At 41.4% G+C, this 8,470-nt stretch overlaps 1 protein-coding gene across 2 annotated transcripts; it reads left to right on the top strand.

Moving 5' to 3' along the window:
* The first annotated feature begins 1,205 nt into the window (after positions 1–1,205).
* LOC135946711 (uncharacterized) lies at positions 1,206–7,505 on the top strand. Of its 2 annotated transcripts, none has more exons than XM_065495036.1 (6): positions 1,206–1,323; positions 1,925–2,146; positions 2,903–3,163; positions 3,605–3,748; positions 4,345–4,554; positions 7,030–7,505. In XM_065495036.1, the coding sequence occupies exons 2-6, from the start codon at positions 1,964–1,966 to the stop codon at positions 7,294–7,296; spliced, it is 1,065 nt and encodes a 354-aa protein (XP_065351108.1). In that variant the 5' UTR covers positions 1,206–1,323; positions 1,925–1,963; the 3' UTR covers positions 7,297–7,505. The 2 variants fall into 2 exon arrangements, with proteins under 2 accessions (XP_065351108.1, XP_065351109.1); XM_065495037.1 differs by having other exon boundaries at positions 1,291–1,323; positions 1,922–2,146.
* Positions 7,506–8,470: the final 965 nt, after the last annotated feature.

The following is an 8,470-nucleotide window of genomic DNA, read 5'->3' as shown; positions in this document are numbered from 1 at the left end:
TTCGTATTTTAATTCCATTTAAAGGAAAGGTCTCGTGATTTTTTTATCATACACTTTGTGGTTTAATATTAAATTTTATGAAAAAATGTTACAAACTATAAAAGGCTTTATTGTTAAGTATTTTCATTGAATGACAGTTTTAACTATTTCTACAAACGCCAGATTTAAAATGCAATGTTTAAATTTTAGGAAAATATACCACAACACCACAACAATCATACTGTACAAAAATCAAGCACTTATTAATTAAATATAAATATAAATTGCCAAATTTAAATTACAACTCAAACAGTTTTTATCAAAATTTAGTATTAAATTTATTTGCTTTAATTCATATGCACACTTTAAAATTTTTTTAATAATATAAAATTTTTATTTAATTTAAATAAAAGTTAATTGTTTATTTACAATATATACATGTAATGTTTTAATTGTTAAAAAATAAATTTTTATTTTAGTAAATAATATACAAAAATAATGGAGCCAAGCATTTTTGCAGAATTGTTTTACTAACTCATATGAAGTCGGCAATTTTATTTTACACTAATTTACATGTTGCATGGATTAATTCAGTAGAAATTGATAAAAAATAAAAAAAATGTAATTGTATGTGCTAATTTCTACTACATCAGTACCATATAACAATAGAAATTAATCTGTCAACACGGTATTAGAAGAAATTAAGCACTGCCGCATCGCACGATGTGCCATAAGTTGCAGAAAACGTCCTCCGCCCAAGGCCACACGAACTAATTATCCAATTGCACGACAGGAAGCGGCGAAAAAAATTAGGGCTGGTATGAAATTTGACGCCAATAAATACGGTTGATTGCAATCGAGCCAGTTAACAGCCGCATTAATCATCCAATTATCGGCCACGCTCTCCCGCGTCACAAAGAACAGATCAGCCTGCAATAAAAAGGTCCGTGTTCGGGCTGAATCCCGCTGGATTTCAATTAAAAAGTGATTATTCTGGCGGCCGGCTGAAACTGCTGGAATATTGAAAAGAGGAAGAGGTGTCGGCGAATGGGAATGATTGAAATTGCACTCCAATTACGGTTCAATCAGCAGACGAGCGCTCTCTCGCTGGCTCGTTCGGTTGTGTGTGTGTGTGTGTGCGGCATGGCAAAATAATGGCACGTTTTTCAATTACACGCGAGCACAATGAAGCGAAGGCCAATGAAGTCATCTTCTTGGTGGGTGGGTAGCTTTTCTTTTGGGCGGGAGGACCAAGTATAAAAAGGGCTGATCGCCAAACGCACGCTCTTCAAACACCAGCCCAATTATTACTGGATATATTGTGTGCTCGGCGGCAGCTCGCACGTAAGTCACAAATTTTATCCGCTTTTCGTTGTCCAGTTGATTTCATTCATAAAAAAACGACAGGTAAGGTTTAACTGCAGCTTTTTTAGTTCCCCGATCTTTTTTTATAATTTTAAGCCCTTTCACTGTTAAAATTGTTGATTTTTATTCGAAATAAAATATTTATAAGAATAATAATTATCATACAAAGGAATATTTGAAACCAATAAATCAAAGACTAGAGGCACTAGTATTTTATTTCCAGTTGAAATTAAATATTCCCCCAAAATCTCACTGCCGATGAAATTAAAAACCTATTTTTTAAATTACATAAATGGTGTATTAATCTTTATTCTAGTAAAAACGCGGAGTTATTAAAAATCCTTAGATTGTTCGGCATATAGGACGTTGGTTTAACACTGTTTTGAGTAAGCCTTGAGTTTAGTAATTTTTTAAGGGGAATGTGTGTCAGAGGGAAGCAAATGAAAGAGTAAAAAATTTATACCATGGGCAAAATGGACACAGAATGAAATTTGTTTGATATTTTACACTTTGATTGATTCTTAAAAAAAAATTAATTTGCAGCATTTTTACAATATTTATAAACTATATTTTTTAGCAGAAATTTCTCTTAAGGGAGAAGTAGCGTGAGCTGGTGGCGATGTCAACGGATGCCCTGAACGAGAGTGTCACTGGTGCATCTGCCGCTGCTGCATCCGAGCAACAGGAAGGAGGAGGCGAGGGTGGGGCCAACAATCGGCCTAATAGCGGCGAAAAGTCGGCGCGGAAGAAGAGCAGCATGACATCAGCGACCAAGGCCGGAAGGAGTCTCTCCACCTCAAAGGTAAGAGAGAGCCCGGCTCCGTCTTAATTGCACTCGCTTTGTTCCCTTTGGCTTTTTGCCGGCGCGCTCTTGAATAATTAATAGGCACTGGCGGCGCTGAAAAGGCCGCCAAACAAAACGAACTTTGGCAAGATTTTCCAGGCCTGACTCTCGATTTGAAGGATTTCTCGTGTCTCTCTAAAACTTTTCTTTTAAAAAGGTTGCACGAGATAATTTAAGTTGCTAAAATGTTTTTCAGTTCTTTTAACCATTTGGAAAAGTGCTCAAACAGATGGCAATTTTAGGATTTATTGTCTGAGCCGATTTGTGGTTTTCAGCAGATTATTAAAAATCTTTCTCAGTCTAGAATGCACTGCATCAGTTGAAGTGCCCATAAGTTGTGAATAGATAGTGGCGCCATCTGTTGTTAGCTTTGAATTTTAAGACCGTAATAATTTTTTTATGGTAAACACGCAGCCTAAAATCAGTTTCTGAAAAAAAACTTTTATATGTTAAATTGGAAATCAACTTATCTCTTAAATTAATTTAGACCATTCTTTAATTTAATTTCGAGTCCAATCCGATCCAATCGCAATCAGATATCGAAGCTGCTGGGTCACCAGATCAAAGAGTGTAATTTTGTTACCGCGCCAGCAGTTGAACCTAAAGGAAAGATTTGAATGGGAGCGAGCAATGAGTGGAAAATCGCCTTTAGCTGTCCCTTTTTTTTATTAAACCGCACTCCTGTGACTCGGAAAATCGATTTGCGTGCTCCAGTCGGCGGCGGCTTTGGTGGACAGCGGCGGCGAGGAGGACGGATCGGACTCGGAGTTGTCCGACATGGAGCGGCACTTCCTGACCAAAGGCGCTTTTCTGCTCACTCCGAGCAACGAGTTGACGCTCGAGAAGGCCGAAGCCATTGTCGACAAGATGAACTTCCGCGCGCCCTTCTCGCTGACCAAAACGGCCACCGGCATACTCTTCAAATTCGCCGAGCCAGACGACTGCGCCGCTGTTTACAAGAAGGGCTTCCACAAGGTAGTAAAACTCTCCAACAGGGTTTTCTGATCAAAGCCCCGAGAAGAGCGTGCACCGGCCCTGCTCGCCTGCTCGCCTACTCGCCCGCTCGCCAACTCGCGCGCGCGGTGAATGTATAAAGAAAAAGAGAAAGGAGAGCCTTTCTTCTCGAGAGGATTTGTCTCGAGTAGCACGGCCTCCGCAGAAAAGCAACAATTATTCAGACAGTGTGTGTCTTTCTCCTTTCTTCCCGGCCCAGCTGCGCGCTCGACGGCGGCGGCAGCGGCTCATCGCTTTTTCTGACCATGTTGCTTTATCATTATTATTTAACCAGGAGAAATTCCACCCCTTTCGAGTCCGTCTGTGAATATCAAACAAGCGTCACAATCCAGACGAGACCGAGAAATCTTTCTTCTTCCCACGAGAATGAGACGGCAGATTTTTTTCTCTCTCTGAATGCAGGTGACTGGAGCGCGGTTTTACAAGAAAATTGTGATTCCATGTCGGCCGATGCGGACCTACATCGTCTATGCTCTGGACGTGCCCGAGAGCGTTCCTGTTGAAGACATTCGCCACGCTCTTTTCAAATTTCAATCTGTGGTTGAGGTAGGATACCGCTCCTTTGTTTACTTTTAACCTTTTCATGAATTAAGGAGAAAAATTTAGCCTGTGCTTTTTTACTGTGATAAAAAAATGAGTGAAATCGATCGTTTTCTAGAGTCGGTGATTCAGAATTGCTTGCAGTTTTTTTTTATTTCGTCAGAAAGAGTAGATGCCTAGGGGAAGAAAGAACTGCTGTACAGTTTGTAAAAGTGGTACAGCTTTTCTCTTTGATGGCTATACCTTTTTGCAGAAAATTTTTTCATTACATTAAACATTTAATAAACACGATGTTTTAATCCACCATCAAGGTCTTGTAGGTTTTTTATAGTTGAATTATACAATTATTTTCTCATTAGAGGCTATTAAAAAAGAACCATTAAAACAAGCAGAAAATGTAGATAAAATACAAAAATTTATTACTATCCATGATGTTCCCAGCAGATAAAGTGTGCGCATTAAGTATCTAATTTGTTTATATTTTTACTCATTTAGCAATTTTTTATTTGAGTCAAAATAAAATACTTAAAATTGCAAAAAGACTCCCTGTAATATATTTTTTTCAATAAAATACAGTTCAAAAATAATTTTTGATGTTTTAGGTCAGCAGAGTCGTGTCGTCTTCACATTCTGCTTCGACTCCAGCGCTTTCTTCTCCATCGACCCCTTCAGCGGGGGTCGCGGGGGCGGCTGCGGGGGCGGACAAGAGCGTGGCGCCCACGCCGGTGCTGCAAGTGTCCGCAGGCGCGACCGCCACCAACAACGCTGTGGCCGGCTACTGTCCGCTGGTGCGCATCACTCTTGGCTCGCAGGTACGCGGTAATTAGCGGTCTAAATATTTCACTAGGTGCAGTGCAGGTGGCCCAAGAGGGTGGCTTCATCGCAACCGCGCTGCACCAGGCTCAATTATTAACTGCGCAAGGAATTAAGCACGCTGCTGAAAAATGGATGCAATCTCGCTGATGCATTATTCGCGAGCTGTGCGATTTTTAATTTTGGTTTACGACCGTTGCACGGGGTAACTATAAATGTTTTACGTGATTTTAAGCTACGATCGAGCGCTTTTGCTCCGAAATAACCGAAAGAAGAAACCATTGAATATAATTTTTATTTAAATTTAATTGTTGACAGTGAAGAAATAAACGGACTTTTGTCCTCGTTGGTTTCAGTTGAGAGTTTTTAGCTCTCGACTTGTTTCGGCTCCAACTGGCGCCCTAGTCATGAGGGGGTCCTAACACGTAGGCTCCCAGGTACAGTTAAATTTCACTGCGAAGCCTTGTGAGTTTTTAGCACGTTTGCGTGCGACCGCTGTGAATTGGACCGCAGCGGCAAAGAAAGCATATGAACGAACTAAAACTGGGCCTCTGCAAACGAGAAATGCCTCCCTCGAGTGAAAATTTCAAGTCAATTTATTTAAAAACTGGTGAATCAGAGATTACAACATTAAATTTTGTTCATTCTTCCTACAAAATTTAAACCTTACTAATTTAAAACTGTTGTATTAATAGAATTAACTATTCCTTTCAATTAATCAAATTGCTATCGATTCTGATTTTATTATCTTCTTGGCTGCGTATAGTTAAATTTATGAATTAAATAAACATTTATGCATATAAAATAGTTTAAGATGAGTTTTTGAACGTTCAGCAAATAATTTTAAATGAGTTTGACATGAAGCTTATCTCACATGAATGTGTTAGCCGCTTTTTCCGTTCGGTTTTGCATTAGCTTGGGAACACTTCATTTCTCATGTTCGGTTCGATTGGTGGCAATTCTTGCCCCCCTTTTAATATTTACGACTGCGTCCATTTCTCAGCGAGCTTCAAAATTCCATTCCGTTATTGCTGAATATTTGTCAGCACAAAATTTTCGAAAGCACCGACACCATCATTTTTCACCCGAAATTTTCCTTTCTGCATAATAAATCAAAGCCACGCATTGAGAGTCAACACAGCGGGCGCGGAATGCAAATACAAGAGTCGGGTCTGACAGCTGCAAAAGTTGCCGCCGCGCGCTGTCGACGTGCGATTACTGATAATTTTATTAGCCCCCGAAAACACAATGGCCGTAACTTTTCGCCCTCGTGAATCACGCGAAATTTCCACGCCAATTTTTCCTCGATCGAGTCGACACGACAACGAGTGCAATTTTCCCCTGCCCGGCGCTCCTCTTTCTCTGCAGGGCAATTTTTCGTCTCGAAGAAGAGTCAGGAGTGCAGCGTAATCTAAAAACGAGGATCCGTTTGCGGCTGTGGCGATAATTTGATGCCATTTGGAGATAGGGCGCGCGTCGTTTCGAGGGTTGCCGCCGCACCACGAGCACCCTTCTCTATTTAAATTATGACTCTTGCGGCGGAAAAAGCAGATTTCGCCGCAAATCTACACGCAATTTGTCAAAATTTCAGCCCGGCTGCCGTAAAGCAGCGCCATGAATATGAGATGCAGACGCGTGCACCTCTTTTAAATAACCGCACTCTTTACTCCTTTTGAGATTTATTCCGGCTCGCCAGATGAAATCTTAAGCACGCACGGCGCATCTTCTTTTCCTTGCCTTTATGGAACGCTCCTTAAAGATTCAGCTCAAAAGGATTACTTTTTGCTGCGCCTTATATACAGCCACACATGCATTTAACATTTTGCTACCAAAAACATGACTCTAAACGGAAGAAAAATATACATATTCATTAATTTTTTAAAGGTAACAAATAATGACGAAATATTTTGAGTAATCAAGCCTCACCAGAAAAATGAAAAAAATATTTGAAATATTTATTTTATAAATTGATCTACCGCGATTTATAAAATAATAAATGTAGCGGGAAAGAAATGTAAAATAATTATGCCAGTTTCAGAATTTTGCACCCCGCATCAGCGGTCCGCACAGGGATGCAAATTCAGAAATGGGATGCAAATAAAGCCCTGGATATAGTAAGTCGGGCTGAGCACGAGATTATTTGACGAAAAATCCAGAGCTGCGGAGATTTTTATCTATTACAAATATGCCGATTTTGCCATCTACAGAAATTATACTCTGCAAGTTCACTGAAGCTTAATTTCCAAAGGAAAACTATGTTAACCTATTATGTAGCTAGTTTTTCACGTTTTTTAGACCAAGACCACAAGAGCAAAATAAATATGATTAGGATGCTTTTAAAACGTCAAGCTTTCTGAATTTCCTGCAGTTTAGATCACCTACTGCCAGGACTTTCTATTCATTTCCTCAAGCTTGATCCTCTTTCAGTGATCAGTCGTTGAAGCAGCCAGATTACAATTTTGTTTCTTCTTCAGGAGGAGGCCAATGCCCTTCTGCAGAGCGGCCTGGACTTCTTCGGCGCCACCTTCTTCCCAACCGAGGCGGCCCGGCCGGTGAAAAAGTCGTCGGTGTGCGGCAAGGCAGTCCCTGGAGGATTCTTCTCAACGGAAACATTTGGATCATTCGGCAACAACAGCGGCGTCATGGGCACCAGGATCAGGGAGCTGGTTCCCGTTTTCGACGCAACTGGATTCGCCAAGATCGCCGCACCTACCGAGAGGACGGTGAAGCCGAGAAATTAATTTTACAAAATAATGGTCTTGATGTTTGAAGGCAGTTCATAAATATCCTAACAAAGTAATTAAAGTAATAATTGTTTCGTTCTTTCAGTCAGCTTTATTGGTTCTTTCTCTGGTTATTGTAATCGATTTACTCAAACAAACAGTGCCTTTGTAACACAAATTCCTTGTCACGTGATATTTTTGGAAATTAAATACGTCCAACCTCCAAACGAGCTGCCTTTTACATTCAATTTTCCAGCGCACGCAGCGCCGCGACGAGATAGGAATCTGTAAAAATATTATCAGAACTACGTGTGTGTAGGTGTCAGGCATAAGCAGAACGCACACATTCGGAAACTTTGGCTTTCGGAAATTGGCTCTCTGCTGTCACGGAATTCAATCACAGGGCCGGCGCGGAATTGGCCCCGGGCGCCGTTATCGCGATTTCGGGCACGAATGGCTTTTATTGTTTGTCTGGCAGGCAAGGAGCGAGAAAGAGTTGTCCGTCCAGGCCGTCCGCTGCTGTAAATAAATTTCGAGGGCGCTCCGCGCGTGTTTTGGCATCGAATTTATTACATTAAACTTGCAAACACAGCGCCGCCCGGCAGAGTGACAATGCAAGTTGTGATAAAAGTCTTTCTTTATATTCGACGAGGCCAAAGTTTAGCCAAGTTCGCTAGCTGCAGATATTTGCGAGGCACGGGCCTCTCTCGCTCACTCGCTCGCAAACTTGCTAATTGAGTCGGCGAAAACACAATGAAACAGACTGGCGGACGGACGGCAAAGACGAGTTTTAATAGAGGGAATTGTTGTGGGCGCACGGCTGCGAGCGAGGGAGAGTGAACGAGCGACACACTTTGCTTGCCTTGCTTGCTTACTTGCGACGAGGAAATTGAAAAAAGAGGGAGAGGGTGGCGCCTTTAAAGCGCCTCAAAGTGAAGAATAAAGGCACACTTCCAACCGCCGACAGAATGCGACCACGGAAACTTTCCCGCGCTGTTACCATTGATGTTCACTTCCGGCCGAAATGACTACAACAGGGAAACGGGGCGCACACCTTTCCCCTTTGCCCACCGCACGTGCAGAAACGCCTCTCGGTATTCTGAATTGGAGCACTGCAACTCCAACATCTTTGGTGAAATCAAACAAAATAATCGCATCAAATGCTAACTTTTCCAGGGTACCAATCCTTTCA

The sequence above is a fragment of the Cloeon dipterum genome, chromosome X, assembly GCF_949628265.1.
Source record: "Cloeon dipterum chromosome X, ieCloDipt1.1, whole genome shotgun sequence".
Taxonomy (NCBI): domain Eukaryota; kingdom Metazoa; phylum Arthropoda; class Insecta; order Ephemeroptera; family Baetidae; genus Cloeon; species Cloeon dipterum.
Note: the sequence above shows the minus strand (reverse complement) of the source record. Positions and strands in the feature narration are given on the sequence as shown.